The sequence below is a fragment of the Phyllobates terribilis genome, unplaced genomic scaffold, assembly GCF_046119375.1.
Source record: "Phyllobates terribilis strain yellow unplaced genomic scaffold, ASM4611937v1 Scaffold_9__5_contigs__length_417890890, whole genome shotgun sequence".
Classification (NCBI taxonomy): domain Eukaryota; kingdom Metazoa; phylum Chordata; class Amphibia; order Anura; family Dendrobatidae; genus Phyllobates; species Phyllobates terribilis.
The window spans coordinates 169,388,353-169,406,139 of NW_027362769.1; the positions used below are offsets into that span (position 1 = coordinate 169,388,353).

Genomic DNA, 17,787 nt, shown 5'->3' on the forward strand with positions numbered 1-17,787 from the left:
ATCCGGTCCGTGCCCAGGGAGTCAGACTAAGTGGCGCTGTATTAGCGGTAGATGTTGGACAACTACGCCACCCGTTGAGTACAGCTAAGGAGCTGCCGCTGCAGGGCAGACCGCTGAGGCCGGTGGTAGGATTGTGCAGCGTGATAGTATAACCCCCAACGGGAGGGGTATGGCCTCAGGGCAGCCGACGTGGATGATGGGGGTAGCAGGAACCACTCGGAGACGGTACGGTGTAGTTCAGGGTCTTTACTGGTGACAAAGATAGACCCTCCCGGAGTACTGGCTAGCGATTGGGGCCTGGTCAGTCCTTGAGCAGATGGGATCTCCCCTGGCCAGGCGGAGTTGTAGGCCTCCCAAACTAACGATACTCTTCCGGCTACCTTGCTAGAGGCGGGTATAAGTAGCCCACGTCCCTGAGTGTACCGTGTGGTGCTCACCCGTATGGCCGGTGACTCGGGGCCTTCTAGTAGCTTCCGCTCCACGACGGCGGTGCTGGTCCCACGCGTGTGACCGTGCCTTCGGGTTTCTGGGCCAGAGGACCTGCAATCCCCTGCCGGTCGGTTTCTGCTGCTGGATAGGAGTTAGTCCCCACAGCCTCGGACTCCGGGTCCGGTGATAACTTTCCAGTCAGGGCGAGCTCTGCAGCTGCCAGCCCCTGACTCCTTGTAGTACTGCTCCCACAGAGCTCCTGATGTTCTTTTCCTATATCTGCTTCTCTGTCTCTACTTCTTCTCTACTCACTAACCCTGCCTCAGCCCTAGGTTTATATAGGGGAAGTTCTTCCCCTCCCAGGACTGGGCAGGAGGTGTGGCATGCACAGGATACCTGACCAAGAGACCTCCCATCTGCTCTCAGACATAACATTGCTGTTACTGTGGAAACCAGACCCCTGGGGTGCCACACATGGCTGAGCCCGGCAGGAGGTTTTCATCTATGTGTCTGCTGTTGTCAGAGTGATACAGAGCAGAGACCGAGATCCCAGTACTCTTCTTTTTGAAGTCTGATCGGGTCTCTGAATTTATTTCACGGTCGTTTTTGGTGTCTGAGTTAACTGTAAAACTGTGATTCGTCCATTACACAAGAACAGAAACCACGCACAGTGTGAACTGTGCCCTAACTGCAGCTATGCCATCACAAAAAGAGAGCAGACGCACAACCAATCATATTGCAGCTTTCATTTGTCCAACTAATCAGATGGCAGCTCTCATTTGCCTAACCAACCAGCTAGTAGCTTATTTGCCCAATCAGATTATAGCTTTTATTTGGCTAACCAATCAGATGGCAGCTCTCATTTGCCTAACCAGCTAGTAGCTTATTTGCCCAATCAGATTATAGCTTTCATTTGGCTAACCAATCAGATGGCAGCTCTCTTTTGCCCAACCAACCAGATTGCAGCTTTCAATAGCTCAGCCAATCAGATTAGAACTCTCATTATTTTTTTTTCAAAATTCCTATTGAAGATTGAAAGCAACAAACCGATTGGTCGTTTTGCTCCCCTGCTCCTCTTGATACCTCTTCCCAGTTCATTATGCATAAGATGCACGTCCCGTGACGTCACACAGACATCCCGGTGTAACACTAAACCCGCCCACAGTCTCCAATCAGGAAACTGGGCTTGGGTATCCTAGCAACGCCCGTGTCACATGACCTTCTGTGGATGGAGGCGCTTTTCCATGACGTCATCTCCCGGCGCCTCCAGCTGATTGTTTCCAGCTATGGTTCCGGGCTGAGTGAGGAGCTGCTGTGCTGGCATCACCGGGGGAGAGAAGCCGCCGTCCTAGCGGTGTGTATACACGGAGAGGCGGCAGTATCCAGCGCCTCCTCAGTGTATTGTGTGCGGGTGCAGAGTATGACTAGTAATGGGGAATGGATGGATGGTGATCGTGGTCATGTGACACCCGGTGCAAAGAAAATGGGAAAAACTGCAAATTTCACACTTTTTTTTTTCTAATTTCATGTTTTTGCTTTAATCCTTGCCGCATGCTCCTGTCTGTGACCCCTGAGGACGGAGCAGCTTCTGGGCGGCAGCGATTTTTCTTTCATCTTTTTGTCTTTGCTGTCAAAGAGTTTCTTGTTCAACTGCTGACAGCATCAAGGTTTATATATATATATAATCTCTTTTTTTATGTTGTACCAAAATCATATTTTTTGGGGAGGGGTGGAAAGAAATGCAGAAAAAAGAAAAATGATGGTATTTTTGGTGTATTTTCTCTGTTTACTGAGCAGTTTATGGGGTGTTTCCATCTCGCAAGTTTCCGGCAGGACGAGCGTCTCATCTCTGTGCATTATAACCAGTGTCGGACTGAGATACCAAGGGCCCACCGGTAACCGGCTCCAGGGCCCCACTTTTCAGCTACAAACAAATATCCTCAATCACGAATTTCTATAACAATGAACGGGGCAGATTGTTAGATGAATAAGATGCTGGGTTTGTTTGTACATAGTGATTCAAGTATATAGGGCCAAATAATGCTCATATAAAAGGGTGGTGGCCCACCGGAGGATTCTCCTGTTTTCCTGTGGGCCAGTCCAAGCCTGATTATAACCCCCAACATCTCTTTCTCTGCAGGCGGTGCAGCATGTGTGAGCCACAATGGGGTCTACTCTCTGTATCTGCTCTCGAGGGGTCATAACTATTGAAAACAAGCGTTACCTCTTTATACAGAAGCTGGGAGAGGGGTAAGTAATGTCTCCGGCCGTGTCTGCATTAAAGGATATCCCTTTTTTTAAAATTTATTTAGATCCGTGTTTTTTTCGCAGATAAATATTTTTGTAATATTACAATATGAATTGTTTAATAATATAATATTATTATAGTAATATTGTAACCAGTGAAGTCAGTAAGCCAAACCGCCAACTCTGAGGCTGTGCGCCCACTATGCGTTTTTCAAGCTTTTTTGATGCGGAATTTCCGCAGCGTAAACGCTTGAAAAACGTTTGGTAATCCGTGCCCCATGATCCAATGAAAATCCGCATGTTCTGTGCACATGCTGCGAATTTTCCACAGCGGATTTTCCTTGCGGAAAAATCCGCAGCATGTCCATTATTTGTGTGTTTCTGCATGCAGATTTGAGGCCACAATGCATTTGAAAAACGCAAGTCAAATCCGCATGTAAAAACGCGTCAGAACGCGTGTAAAATCCGCAAGCGTTTTTACTGCCAAGAACATGCAGACATTCTGCGGAAATTTTCTGCTTCAATTCTGCATCGTGGGCTCATAGCCTGACTCCTCAATTTCCATGACCTCGACTCCACCGCCCTGATTGTAACTAGTGATGAGCGAGCGTGCTCATATAACCCTTTAACCAAGCACGCTCGGGTGCTTTCCGAGTATCTTCGGCGTGCTCGTATATTATGTTCGAGTCTCTGCTTCTGCATGATTTACAACTGTAAGACATCCTCAACACGTGAGGATTCCCTAACAAACAAGCAATCCCTATATGTGTTGAAGCTGTCTAAAAGCCATAAATCATGCAGACACAGGGACTCTAACACAATATACGAGCACGCCGAAGATACTCCAAAAGCACCCGAGCGTGTTCGTTTAAAGGGTTAAACGAACACGCTCGATCATCACTAATTGTAACCCTATTTAGGGTGTTATTAAAAATTTTGGATGGTTTGTCTTATACATCCTCTATGAATCACTGCACATGCAGAGTGCATTATCAGCAGTGATGGTGGGGTATGTTAAGTTTATTTATTGATTATGCTTTGCTTTTATGGCTCCATGATATTCCACAGCGCTTCACAGATGTTGTCATCACTGTCCCCATTGGGGCTCACAAGCTACATTCCCTATCAGTATGTCTTTGGAGTGTGGGAGGAAACGGAGGAAACCCACAGGGAGAACATACAAACTTCTTGCAGATGTTGTCCTTGGGAAATGAACCCAGGACCCCGGCTCTTCGCTTCCTAATCATCTTTTAAATTGGATTACAAACAAATAAAAGATGGGCGGTATTCTGATCATACATCAGCTTATAAGATAATCAGGAGAGAAGCAATAACCTTACAGACTCTGCCATCAGAATGGGCTCACTGATGGATCCCTGATAACTCATTCTGCAGCCAGCTGCAGTGGGGAAAATAAGTATTTGATACACTGCCAATTTTGCAAGTTTTCCCACCTACAAAAAATGGGGAGGTCTGTAATTTTTATCATAGGTCACTTCACCTGTGAGAGACAGAATATAGAAATCAAATCCAGAAAATCACATTGTATGATTTTTACATAATTAAATTGCATTTTTATTGCATGAAATAAGTATTTGATCACCGACCAACCAGCAAGAATTCTGGCTCTCACAGAGCTGTTAGTTTTTCTTTAAGAAGCCTCCTACTCTGCACTTATGACCTGTATTAATTGCACCTGTTCGAACTCGTTACCTGTATAAAAGACACCTGTCCACACACTCAATCACACTCCAACTTCTCCACCATGGCCAAGGCCAAAGAGCTGTCTAAGGACACCAGGGACAAAATTGTATACCTGCACAAGGCTGGGATGGGCTACTGGACAATAGGCAAGCAGCTTGGTGAGAAGGCAACAACTGTTTGCACAATTATTAGAAAATGGAAGAAACATAAAATGACTGTCAATCTTCCTGGGTCTGCGGCTCCATGCAAGATCTCGCCTCGTGGGGTAAGGATGATTCTGAGAAAGGTCAGGAATCAGCCCAGAACTACATGGGAGGACCTGGTCAATGACCTGAAGATTGCTGGGACCACAGTCTCAAGCATTACCAGCAGTAACACACTACGCCATCATGGATTAAAATCCTGCAGGGCACGCAAGGTCCCCCTGCTCACGCCAGCACATTTCCAGGCCCATTTGAAGTTCACCAATGACCATCTGGATGATTCAGAGGAGCCATGGGAGAAGATCATGTGGTCAGATGAGACCAAAATAAAACTTTTTGGTATCAACTCCACTCGCCGTGTTTGGCGGAAGAAGAAGGATAAGTACAATCCCAAGAGCACCATTTCATCCGTGAAGCATGGTGGGGGAAACATGATACTTTGGGGGTGCTTTTCTGCAAAGGGGACAGGACGACTGCACCTTATTGAAAGGAGGATGGATGGGGTCAAGTATCGTGAGATTTTGGACAACAACCTCCTTCCCTCAGTAAAGCCACCGTCTCACATAGCGAGAACGCTGCTGTGTCACGGTTTTGGTGACGCAACAGCGACCTCACCAGCGATGTCGCTATGTGGGACACTTTGCAACGATCAGGCCCCTGCTGTGAGGTCGCTGATCGCCGCAAAGTGTCCTGGACCATTTTTTGGTCGTTGCTCTCCCGCTGGTCAGCACACATCGCTGTGTGTGACCAGCGGGAGCAGCGATCAGGCTGGTAACTATGGTAAACATCGGGTTACTAGGGGCACACGCGCACTTAGTAACCCATTGTTTATCATGGTTACGAGCCTGCTAAAGTGAGCGGTAACCTCCCGCTCACTGTAGCAGAGTGGTAACCATGATAAACGGGTTACTAGGAGCGCGTGTGCCCCTAGTAACCCGATGTTTACCATAGTTACCAGCCTGCTCCTGCTTCAGCAGGCTGGTAACCAGGAGCAGGACATCGTGGAAAGATTCTTTCCACGATGTCGCTGCTCCCCTGATCGTTGGTGAGCCTGCCTGTTTGACAGCTCACCAGCGACCACATAGCGACGCAGCAACGATCCCTGACAGGTCGTATCGTTGTTGGGATCGTTGCAGCGTCGCTAAGTGTGACGAGGCCTTAAGAGCGTTGAAGATGGGTCGTGGCTGGGTCTTTCAGCAAGACAATGACCCAAAACACACTGCCAGGGCAACAGAGGAGTGGCTCCGTTAGAAACATTTCAAGGTCCTGGAGTGCCCTAGTCGGTCTCCAGACCTGAACCCAATAGAAAATCTTTGGAGGAAGTTGAAACTTAATTTTGTCCAGCGACAGCTCCAAAACCTGAAAGATCTGTATGGAGGAGGGGGCCATAATCCCTGCTGCAGTGCGTGCAAACCTGGTCAAGAACTACAGGAAACGTCTGACCTCTGTAATTGTAACAAAGGTTTCTGGGCCAAATATTAAGTTCTGTTTTTCTATTGTATCAAATACTTATTTCATGCAATAAAATGCAAATTAATTATGTAAAAATCATACAATGTGATTTTCTGGATTTTTTTAGTTTCTGTCTCTCATAGGTGAAGTGTAACTACGATAAAAATTACAGACCTCTCCATTCTATGTAGGTGGGAAAACCTTCAAAATCGGTAGTGTATCAAATACTTATTTTCCCCACTGTATTTGTGCCCTTTTTACTGATAAACCCTTTAGATGCAGCTGTGTTTTCCTCCTTTATCTGTGCTGCATAATACAAAAGGACATCTTATTACATGTCTGATAACTATCAATAATTCCATGTGAAGTAAAGATCAGAGTTCTGGCAGAAGCGGTGAAAGAAAACCTTCTCCAGATTTGCCTTTAGATGTTTCACTGCCCATTGGAGTGGATTAATTCTCCACATTTGTGATTGTCTTTGGGGAAAGTTATGGGAAAAATGAGTGATTTCATTCCAACATTATATTCTGTGGATAAAATGGCAAAAGAGGCTGAATCCTGTCAGATCTGAGCACACGGCTCTGCTTCTGACGCTGTTCACATGTTGGGTATAATCAGCTCCTCCTCTCGCAGTTTTTAGATCCCAGAGAAGAGAATTTCATCAGATTTGGCACTCACTCTGGTAAAACAAAAGTGACACCAGCGCCCCTGTAGTACTGAGGGAAATTGTCTGATCTACTAATGACATATATTCGAGAAACGTCCTATAATTTCATTTACTGTCACGTTTTATCTTTTTCCCCTTTCCGGTGGATCCTCTTTTTAATGTTTTTTCCCATCTTCATAGATGGTAGATGGGTATTGAGCCCTTTTCAATTTACTGTTTATTAAAATTTGCAGCCTTTTTTTTTTTAAATACTAACACTTTTCTTTCGTTTACAGCTTGTTGCCTCGGAGACCGACCACCGCTGTTGTTTACCTTGTAAGCGCTGCACTGAAGCTGGCTGGGGTTAGGAGGTAACAGCATGCTCCAGCGATCCTGGTTAGCTTCAAAACAGTGATTACGCACTCCATAGAAAAGAGCTTGTAAGCACTGCTCATGTTCTACTGTCTAGCGGCAGTGGTCGGTCTGCCGGGCAACGAGCTGTAAACAAAAGAAAAGTGTTAATATCTCAAAAACGACTGAACGTTTTAATAAGCAGCAAATTGCAAAATTGCTCGTATTTACAAGCTCTATCCGACAATATCCATCTCAGAAGGCGGGGGTAACCCTTTTAATAAAAAAAAAAAAAAGTGTCCCTATCTATATTTAATATGTAATTTTGGGACCCATTAATTATGAAACTATGATGCTCTTGTGAAGAGAAATGGAGGCCTCTTACATCGTTGATGACTATTGATGTGCCGGGCTTCTCCTTTCCTGCAGCAGCAAAGCATTTGCAGAATATTTCCTTCCAGAGATCGGGGGTGTCCAAAGTGGCAGCGCCAGTATACACGTCCAAAGTGGAAAGTGTTCTCAAGGCAGTTTGTCATTTCTCCAGCCCCTTAATATTATCTTGGTGCCATTTTGCTTTTGCATCACTAGGGGGCAGCCTTGTGCTAATAAATCCGGTCACTTTTCTGTTTCGCTGGTGCTGGTATCAGTTCCTTTATAATACCCCTCCGACTGCACAGGGTGTCGTGACATTTCTGCTTTATTTTTCAGGGGATTCAGCTACGTCGATCTGGTTGAAGGGGTGACCGACGGGCGGTTTTACGCTCTGAAGCGTATTTTATGCCATGACCGGGAAGATCGGAAAGAAGCTCTGCACGAGGTGGAGATGCATCGATTATACAGTCACCCCAATATTCTGCGGCTGGAGGCGCACTGCATGATGGAGAAAGGACCCAAGTGGGAGGCCTGGCTTCTCCTCCCCTTCGTGCGGGTAAATGCTGCAGAGTGGCTCCATGTTCGCGGTTTTCCCATGGCAGGGCGTGGCGGCCTTATGTGTTTGCTTAGCCACGTGTAGATTTCACGGTGGATTGTAATAACCTGGAAGTGATCACGTTACTGTATATTATAAACTTCAGGTGCACAAAAGCTGTAAGCTGTCATGTAACACTACGTTTGAGTCATTTTCAAGTTTTTACTCCATTCACATCCAAAGCTGTTTTCTAAACTCTGATGGTTGCTTTTTGGAAACACAGAGCAGTTTTGTGTGACCCCCTTTGTCAGAAATGTGACATTGCAGCTTGGCTGACATCTGTCATCTGAAGGCCCACAATTCACTGCTCACCGATAACTGGAAACCAGCAGAATTCTGAATGCAGCTCTGAATGTGGTTAAAGGATAAGGCTGTGTAAAGGGGCATTTACACTGCAGAATAATTGTGACCGGGTTAAAATGCTCCTTTCACGATAATCTTGCTGTGCAAACAGGCTGCCGATCATCTGATGAAAAACGCTCGTTCATCGGGTGAAATCTTTTGTGCAGCACAAAAAAAAAATCATCGTTTTCGGCAGCACATCGTCCTGTGTAATCAGGTCGTGCACTGCCAAGAACTATGGCAGCTTATGCGCACTGAGCCGTCTAGTATAGATCACATTGTTTACTTTGATCTGACCGCTGTTCTGTAAGAGTTTACCAATCAGTGGTCATGTGGTGCTGCTGCTGGTGGTGTGGTGGTGCTGGTGGTCGTGGTGTGGTGCTGCTGGTGGTGTGGTGGTGCTGGTGGTCGTGGTGTGGTGGTGCTGGCGGTGGTGTGGTGCTGGCAGTTGTGGGGTGCTGGTGGTCGGTCCAAGTAAATGGACCATATGCCATGTTGCTACAAGATAAGTAAAGTACGGGTGGACGATGCCTGCCGGCCGCAAGCCAGACCTGGCCAGCTCCTGATTATGTGGAGGACTCTGATAACCGCTTTAAGGGAGACCGAAAAATATGTACAGTAATAATATTTTTTTTTAGAGGGGGACATTGTGGAGCGAGGTGGAAGCGCTAAGAGATAAGAACACGTTCATGTCTGAAGAGGAGATCCTGTATATCCTACATGGGATCTGTCTGGGTCTGAAAGCCATTCATGACCAGGGCTATGCGCACAGGTAAAGACATACATGTACACTATTCATGACCAGGCTATGCGCACGGTAAAGACATACATGTACACTATTCATGACCAGGCTATGCTCACAGGTAAAGACATACATGTACGCCATTCATGACCAGGCTATGCTCACAGGTAAAGACAACATGTACACTATTCATGACCAGGCTATGCTCACAGGTAAAGACATACGTGTACACCATTCATGACCAGGCTATGCTCACAGGTAAAGACATACATGTACGCCATTCATGACCAGGGCTATGCTCACAGGTAAAGACATACATGTACACTATTCATGACCAGGCTATGCTCACAGGTAAAGACATACATGTACACTATTCATGACCAGGCTATGCTCACAGGTAAAGACATACATGTACGCCATTCATGACCAGGGCTATGCTCACAGGTAAAGACATACATGTACACTATTCATGACCAGGCTATGCTCACAGGTAAAGACATACATGTACACTATTCATGACCAGGCTATGCGCACAGGTAAAGACATACATGTACACTATTCATGACCAGGGCTATGCGCACAGGTAAAGACATACATGTACACTGTTCATGACCAGGGCTATGCGCACAGGTAAAGACATACATGTACGCCATTCATGACCAGGGCTATGCTCACAGGTAAAGACATACATGTACACCATTCATGACCAGGGCTATGCTCACAGGTAAAGACATACATGTACGCCATTCATGACCAGGGCTATGCACACAGGTAAAGACATACATGTACGCCATTCATGACCAGGTTATGCGCACTGTAAAGACATACATGTACACTATTCATGACCAGGCTATGCTCACAGGTAAAGACATACATGTACACTATTCATGACCAGGCTATGCTCACAGGTAAAGACATACATGTACACTATTCATGACCAGGCTATGCGCACAGGTAAAGACATACATGTACACTATTCATGACCAGGGCTATGCGCACAGGTAAAGACATACATGTACACTATTCATGACCAGGGCTATGCGCACAGGTAAAGACATACATGTACACTATTCATGACCAGGGCTATGCGCACAGGTAAAGACATACATGTACACTATTCATGACCAGGGCTATGCGCACAGGTAAAGACATACATGTACACTATTCATGACCAGGGCTATGCGCACAGGTAAAGACATACATGTACACTATTCATGACCAGGGCTATGCGCACAGGTAAAGACATACCTGTACACCATTCATGACCAGGGCTATGCTCACAGGTAAAGACATACATATACACCATTCATGACCAGGGCTATGCGCACAGGTAAAGACATACATGTACGCCATTCATGACCAGGGCTATGCACACAGGTAAAGACATACATGTACACTATTCATGACCAGGGCTATGCGCACAGGTAAAGACATACATGTACACCATTCATGACCAGGGCTATGCGCACAGGTAAAGACATACATGTACACTATTCATGACCAGGGCTATGCGCACAGGTAAAGAAATACATGTACACCATTCATGACCAGGGCTATGCGCACAGGTAAAGACATACATGTACACCATTCATGACCAGGGCTATGCGCACAGGTAAAGACATACATGTACACTATTCATGACCAGGGCTATGCGCACAGGTAAAGACATACATGTACACCATTCATGACCAGGGCTATGCTCACAGGTAAAGACATACATGTACGCCATTCATGACCAGGTTATGCGCACAGGTAAAGACATACGTGTACGCCATTCATGACCAGGTTATGCGCACAGGTAAAGACATACGTGTACACCATTCATGACCAGGGCTATGCGCACAGGTAAAGACATACATGTACACTATTCATGACCAGGGCTATGCGCACAGGTAAAGACATACATGTACACCATTCATGACCAGGGCTATGCGCACAGGTAAAGACATACATGTACACTATTCATGACCAGGCTATGCACACAGGTAAAGACATACATGTACGCCATTCATGACCAGGGCTATGCTCACAGGTAAAGACATACATGTACACCATTCATGACCAGGGCTATGCGCACAGGTAAAGACATACATGTACACCATTCATGACCAGGGCTATGCGCACAGGTAAAGACATACATGTACACCATTCATGACCAGGGCTATGCGCACAGGTAAAGACATACATGTACACTATTCATGACCAGGGCTATGCGCACAGGTAAACACATACATGTACACTATTCATGACCAGGCTATGCGCACAGGTAAAGACATACATGTACACCATTCATGACCAGGGCTATGCTCACAGGTAAAGACATACATGTACGCCATTCATGACCAGGTTATGCGCACAGGTAAAGACATAAATGTACACTATTCATGACCAGGGCTATGCGCACAGGTAAAGACATACATGTACGCCATTCATGACCAGGTTATGCGCACAGGTAAAGACATACATGTACACTATTCATGACCAGGGCTATGCGCACAGGTAAAGACATGTACGCCATTCATGACCAGGGCTATGCGCACAGGTAAAGACATACATGTACACTATTCATGACCAGGGCTATGCGCACAGGTAAAGACATACATGTACACCATTCATGACCAGGGCTATGCGCACAGGTAAAGACATACATGTACACTATTCATGACCAGGGCTATGCGCACAGGTAAAGACATACATGTACACTATTCATGACCAGGGCTATGCGCACAGGTAAAGACATACATGTACACCATTCATGACCAGGGCTATGCGCACAGGTAAAGACATACATGTACACTATTCATGACCAGGGCTATGCTCACAGGTAAAGACATACATGTACGCCATTCATGACCAGGTTATGCGCACAGGTAAAGACATACATGTACGCCATTCATGACCAGGTTATGCGCACAGGTAAAGACATACATGTACACTATTCATGACCAGGGCTATGCGCACAGGTAAAGACATACATGTACGCCATTCATGACCAGGTTATGCGCACAGGTAAAGACATACATGTACACTATTCATGACCAGGGCTATGCGCACAGGTAAAGACATACATGTACACCATTCATGACCAGGGCTATGCGCACAGGTAAAGACATACATGTACACTATTCATGACCAGGGCTATGCGCACAGGTAAAGACATACATGTACGCCATTCATGACCAGGTTATGCGCACAGGTAAAGACATACATGTACACTATTCATGACCAGGGCTATGCGCACAGGTAAAGACATACATGTACACCATTCATGACCAGGGCTATGCTCACAGGTAAAGACATACATGTACACCATTCATGACCAGGGCTATGCGCACAGGTAAAGACATACGTGTACGCCATTCATGACCAGGTTATGCGCACAGGTAAAGACATACATGTACACCATTCATGACCAGGGCTATGCGCACAGGTAAAGACATACATGTACACTATTCATGACCAGGGCTATGCGCACAGGTAAAGACATACATGTACACCATTCATGACCAGGGCTATGCTCACAGGTAAAGACATACATGTACACCATTCATGACCAGGGCTATGCGCACAGGTAAAGACATACGTGTACACCATTCATGACCAGGGCTATGCGCACAGGTAAAGACATACATGTACACCATTCATGACCAGGGCTATGCTCACAGGTAAAGACATACATGTACACCATTCATGACCAGGGCTATGCTCACAGGTAAAGACATACGTGTACACCATTCATGACCAGGGTTATGCGCACAGGTAAAGACATACGTGTACACCATTCATGACCAGGGCTATGTGCACCCAAAGTAAATGGTATAATTTGCTAACCACTTTCCCCTGGGCGCTTCCTCCATACTGATCATACATCAATGTAAATGATGCCGCAGTGTACAGTGACCCCCCGCGAGCTCTCGTGATGGCGGCAGCCTGAATTATTTCATTTGTTCTCAGCATAAAGTCGTGACAGAGACCCCCAATTCCACGGTGTCACTTACTAGATGTCTTGCAATAGTTTCTTATACCATTAATTGAAGTCACGAGATCTGCAGCGCGTAATACGGACAAGAAAAGATGCCACAATGGCCTCCCTCACCTTTATCAGATGCAGCTTGAGCCGTTCGCTGTCGTGTGGTCATTGCAGTGCGTGCGCTTAGTGATCTGCGGCTCCCTCTTACTCACGCCATTAGCTGATGGTAGTAAAGCTGTTAATCAGTTGTAGGATTCCCTTTAACGCATTGGTCGTGGGGAGGACGTACGCAGCCGGAACGCCACAGCTCTGTACACAGTTTAATGGATGTGACTGTGGCTCAGCTCCCAGTCACTTCAATAGGAGCATAGATCAGGCAGCACATACTGTATATCCGGCCACATCAGGAGCTCATAATAGGGAGGGCTGCCGGGGGTCGAGCCCCCTCCAGTCTGATATTGATAAGCTATGCTTTGGACAGCCCCCTTAATTGTATTTCTGTGCTTCTTTGTATTTTAGAGACTTGAAACCCACAAACGTGCTACTAGCGGATGATGATCGGCCTCTCCTGATGGATCTGGGATCAATGAATCATGCTCGTATTGAGGTGAATGGAAGCAGACAAGCCATGGCCGTGCAGGTAAGGAACGGTTTACACTTCACAATCTGTGTACGCAGCTCTGCTTGTGCTGCCCTGACCTCATGCTTTATGCTCCGGTCACATACAAAGCTGCATCGAAAGTCTACTGAGCTCTCGATCTGCACATATCACTTTAGTGTACAGAGCATTGAGGGAGCAGCCAGTGATTTCCCCCTTCTCTGTCTCTAGGACTGGGCCGCACAGCGATGCACGATTTCCTACCGGGCCCCGGAGCTCTTCAGTGTGAGCAGTAGCTGTGTGATCGATGAGCGGACCGATATCTGGGTAGGACGTCGTCTTCTCTCTGTTCTCTGTGTTCGCTCAGGACGAACTGTAATCGTGCAGTCACACTTGTGTCCAGTCTCTAGGTTGTGTGCTGTACTCCATGATGTTCGGGGAGGGCCCTTACGACATGATTTTCCAGAAGGGAGACAGTGTAGCTCTGGCCGTCCAGAACAGCATCTCCATACCTGAAAATAACAGGTAATGTTGCTTATTGTACAATATACATTGAAAAGTAAGTGCACCCCTGTATATTTCCCCAGGGTAGACCACCTAGTGATTGCAGTTGACATGCCGTAGACGGCCATGTCAGCAGCAGAATGTATTTAACCTCACTTCTGGGAAAACTTTTCTTTGCTTCTTTTAAAGGGGCTGTCCGGAACTTTTATATTGATGGCCTGTCCGCAGGAGAGGTCATCAATATCTGATCGGTGAGGGTGCGATAACCAGCACCCCCCAGGGATCAGCTGTTTTGGGTGCCGGATAGAAGCGCTAAGTTGTAGAGCTGAACGGCACAGCTCCGTCAACTGCAAAGTGGCCTCAACCGGGTACTGCACATCTGCCTCCTATTCTAATCAATAGGATGTGCAGTACCCGGCCGTGGCCACTTTGCAGTTGACGGAGCTGTGCTGTGTAGTTTAACAACTGAGCGCTTCTGTCTGGCACCAGGGAACAGCTGATCAGCGGGTGTGCCAGGTGTCGTACCGCCTCCGATCAGATATTGATGACCAATTTTAAGGATCGATTGTCAGTGTAAAAGCCCTGGACAACCCATTTTAAGGTCAGTAGCTGATATTATGTTATTAACCCCACTTTTGCCATGTTCACCAGGCACTAAGTATCCTGGCCATTTATCAGGGCCCCATGAGATGAGGAGGAAAATTCCATTACATTCAACACATTTTGCTACCAGTACCCAGGTCTAGTGCAGACATTGTAGTCTTTCCTGGGCCCTGTGATTCAAGGGGCCCCGAATGAAAGTGTATGAGAGTGATGCAGTACTGGTGCAGATATTACAGTTGTGCTCAAAAGTTTACATACCCCGGCAGAATTTTTCCTTTCTTGTTCTTGTTTCAGAGAATATTAATGATAACAAAAAAAACTTTTTCTCCACTCATGGTTATTGGTTGGGTGAAGCCATTTATTGTCAAACTACTGTGTTTTCTCTTTTTGAATCTTAATGACAACCAAAAACATCCAAATGACCCTGATCATAAGCTCACATACCCCAGTTCTTGATACCGTGTATTGCCCCCTCGAACATCAATGACAGCTTGAAGTCTTTTGTGGTAGTTGTGGATGAGGTTCTTTATTTTCTCAGATGGTAAAGCTGCCCATTCTTCTTGGCAAAAAGCCTCCAGTTCCTGTAAATTCCTGGGCTGTCTAACATGAACTGCGCTTGAGATCTCCCCAGAGTGGCTCAATGATATTGAGGTCAGGAGACTGAGATGGCCACTCCAGGACCTTCACTTTGTTCTGCTGTAGCCAATGACAGGTCGACTTGGCCTTGTGTTTTGGATCGTTGTCATGTTGGAACGTCCAAGTACGTCCCATGCGCAGCTTCTGGGCTGATGAGTGCAAATACCTCCAGTATTTGCTGATAACGTGCTGCATTCATCTTTCCTTCAACTTTTACCAGGTTTCCACTGCCTTTGTAGCTCATACATCCCCAAAACATCAGCTATCCACCTCCGTGCTTTACTGTAGGAATGGTGTTCCTTTCATCATAGGCCTTGTTGACCTCTCTCCAAATGTAATGTTTATGGTTCAATTTTGGTCTCATCACTCCAAATTACCTTGTTCCAGAAGTTTTGAGGTTTGTCTCTGTGCTGTTTGGCGTATTGTAGACGAGATACTTTGTGGCATTTGGGCAGTAATGGCTTTCTTCTGGTGACTCGACCATGCAGCCCATTTTTCTTCAAGTGCCTCCTTATTGTGCATCTTGAAACAACCACACCACTAGTTTTCTGAGAGTCCTGAATTTCAGCTGATGTTATTTGTGGGTTTTTCTTTGCATCCCGAACAATTTTCCTGGCAGTTGTGGCTGAAATTATTGTTGGTCTACCTAACGGTGGTTTGGTTTTTGCAGAGCCCCTGATTTTCCATTTGTTAATCACAGTTTGGATATTTTTTGTATCCCTTTCCTGTGTCATACAGTTCAATAACCTTTTACCGTAGATCTTCTGACAATTCTTTTGCTTTCCCCATGACTCACAATCCAGAAACGTCAGTGGCTGCATGAAAGATGCAAGAGTCTTGTCTGAATCCCAGAAACTCACTCAGCTTTTATGCACACACACTGATTACAAGCAAACAGGTCACAGGTGAGGATGTTACCTTTAGTAGCCATTCAAACCCATTTGTGTCAAATTCTGTGCATGTTATCAGGCCAAAATCGCCAGGTTGTGTGAACTTTTGATCAGGGTCATTTGGATGTTTTTGGTTGTCATTAAGATTTAAAAAAGAGAAAATACAGTAGTTTGACAATAAATGGCTTCACCCAACCAATAACCATGAGTGGAGGAAAAGTTTTTTTTGTTATCATTCATATTCTCTGAAACAAGGCCAAGAAAGGAAAAGTTCTGCCTGGGTATGTAAACTTTTGAGCAGAACTGTACATAATGGCCCAGATGCCATAATATACATATAATCCCCAGGTAAAATAAACCTCGACTCCAGTTCTGCCAAAAATTTTAAATGTTGTTACAGGATTTTTTTTTTTTCTTATTTGCATTCTTTTTCGATACAGATACTCCCAAGGATTGCAGTCGCTGCTCGCCTCCATGATGGTGGTTGATCATCTGGAACGGCCGCACATCTCTACAATCCTCACTCAACTTGAGGCGCTGCACCCCATTGTTGATGGGCAAGCCACCACGAGGATATGATATCCTAGGGAGTGACCTCACGCAAGTGCTGCTTCAGTCGGACCACCAGTGTCGCACTGTAGGACCCTTCTATACGGCAGCGGTCTGATCACAAGACTCCAGTCTGTGGTGTCTCTCAGTACCGAACCTCTCGCCACTTTTTGGGAACTTTGGTTTTATCTCTGACCGTCTTTTCTTATGAACTCAAGGCTCATTCGGAGTGGCGGTACATCGACGACGTCTCATCGCCTTATATACCTGCAGGTTACAGCCGGACTGTGCAGGTGCTGAGTCCTCGGTTCTGTCCCCCAGAGGCTGCTAATCTCAGGCCAGTGATCCGTGTCTGACCTCTGGAGCATGTAGTCATTGTGCTGTGTAAGGTGTTACGTGTTTCATCTCTTCTGTACAGGACATTCATTATTAAACATGAGGATCAGGATGGAAAGTGCCTCCTTGATGTAAGTACTTGTCCCGTCTCCGGTCGCACACATCGTGTGTATTGCTGTTACTTTGGTCTCTGGTGCCGATAATCGGGGCACGGCTACAGAGGTTTATGTGATAGTTTTGAAAGCCGAGTGCACTATATGGCAGCGATCACCGGTCACCTGGGGATCCTGGCATCTGATCGGCCAATATTCAGACATTACAATATAAGAGATATTTACAATCCTCAACATTCAAACTGCGACTGCAAGAAGGAAAAGTGTTAAAATGATGGAAATCACAGGATGGAGACGTCACTGATCTGCAAATGATGGAAGGATGGAAACAACATTTTCGAAATGTCTTGATTTATCCTTTATCTAGTATTGATTTCCATACATCCACGACTCTTCTTGGTGTTTGTAATGTCAATGTTGAGGATTGTTTGGGAGACTTGTCATATACACTAAATGGAGAAAAGTATCGGGCCGTACATCTTCAGTATTTTATTTTGGGGTCTCA

At 45.9% G+C, this 17,787-nt stretch overlaps 1 protein-coding gene across 1 annotated transcript; it reads left to right on the forward strand.

Annotated features, from left to right (window-relative positions):
* Nucleotides 1-1,630: 1,630 nt before the first annotated feature.
* Nucleotides 1,631-17,287, forward strand: STK16 (serine/threonine kinase 16). Its single transcript, XM_073647334.1, has 8 exons — nucleotides 1,631-1,783; nucleotides 2,570-2,679; nucleotides 7,741-7,960; nucleotides 8,980-9,113; nucleotides 13,573-13,693; nucleotides 13,883-13,978; nucleotides 14,055-14,176; nucleotides 16,725-17,287. The coding sequence occupies exons 2-8, from the start codon at nucleotides 2,594-2,596 to the stop codon at nucleotides 16,861-16,863; spliced, it is 918 nt and encodes a 305-aa protein (XP_073503435.1). The 5' UTR covers nucleotides 1,631-1,783; nucleotides 2,570-2,593; the 3' UTR covers nucleotides 16,864-17,287.
* The last annotated feature ends 500 nt before the right edge of the window (nucleotides 17,288-17,787 follow it).

Coding starts and splice junctions, on each gene's coding strand:
- STK16 (XM_073647334.1), top strand. CDS start 2,594: ATGGGGTCTACTCTCTGTATCTGCTCTCGAGGGGTCATAACTATTGAA. Junction 13,979..14,054: donor ATGAGCGGACCGATATCTGG/GTAGGACGTCGT, acceptor ACTTGTGTCCAG/TCTCTAGGTTGTGTGCTGTA. Junction 14,177..16,724: donor TCCATACCTGAAAATAACAG/GTAATGTTGCTT, acceptor TTTTCGATACAG/ATACTCCCAAGGATTGCAGT.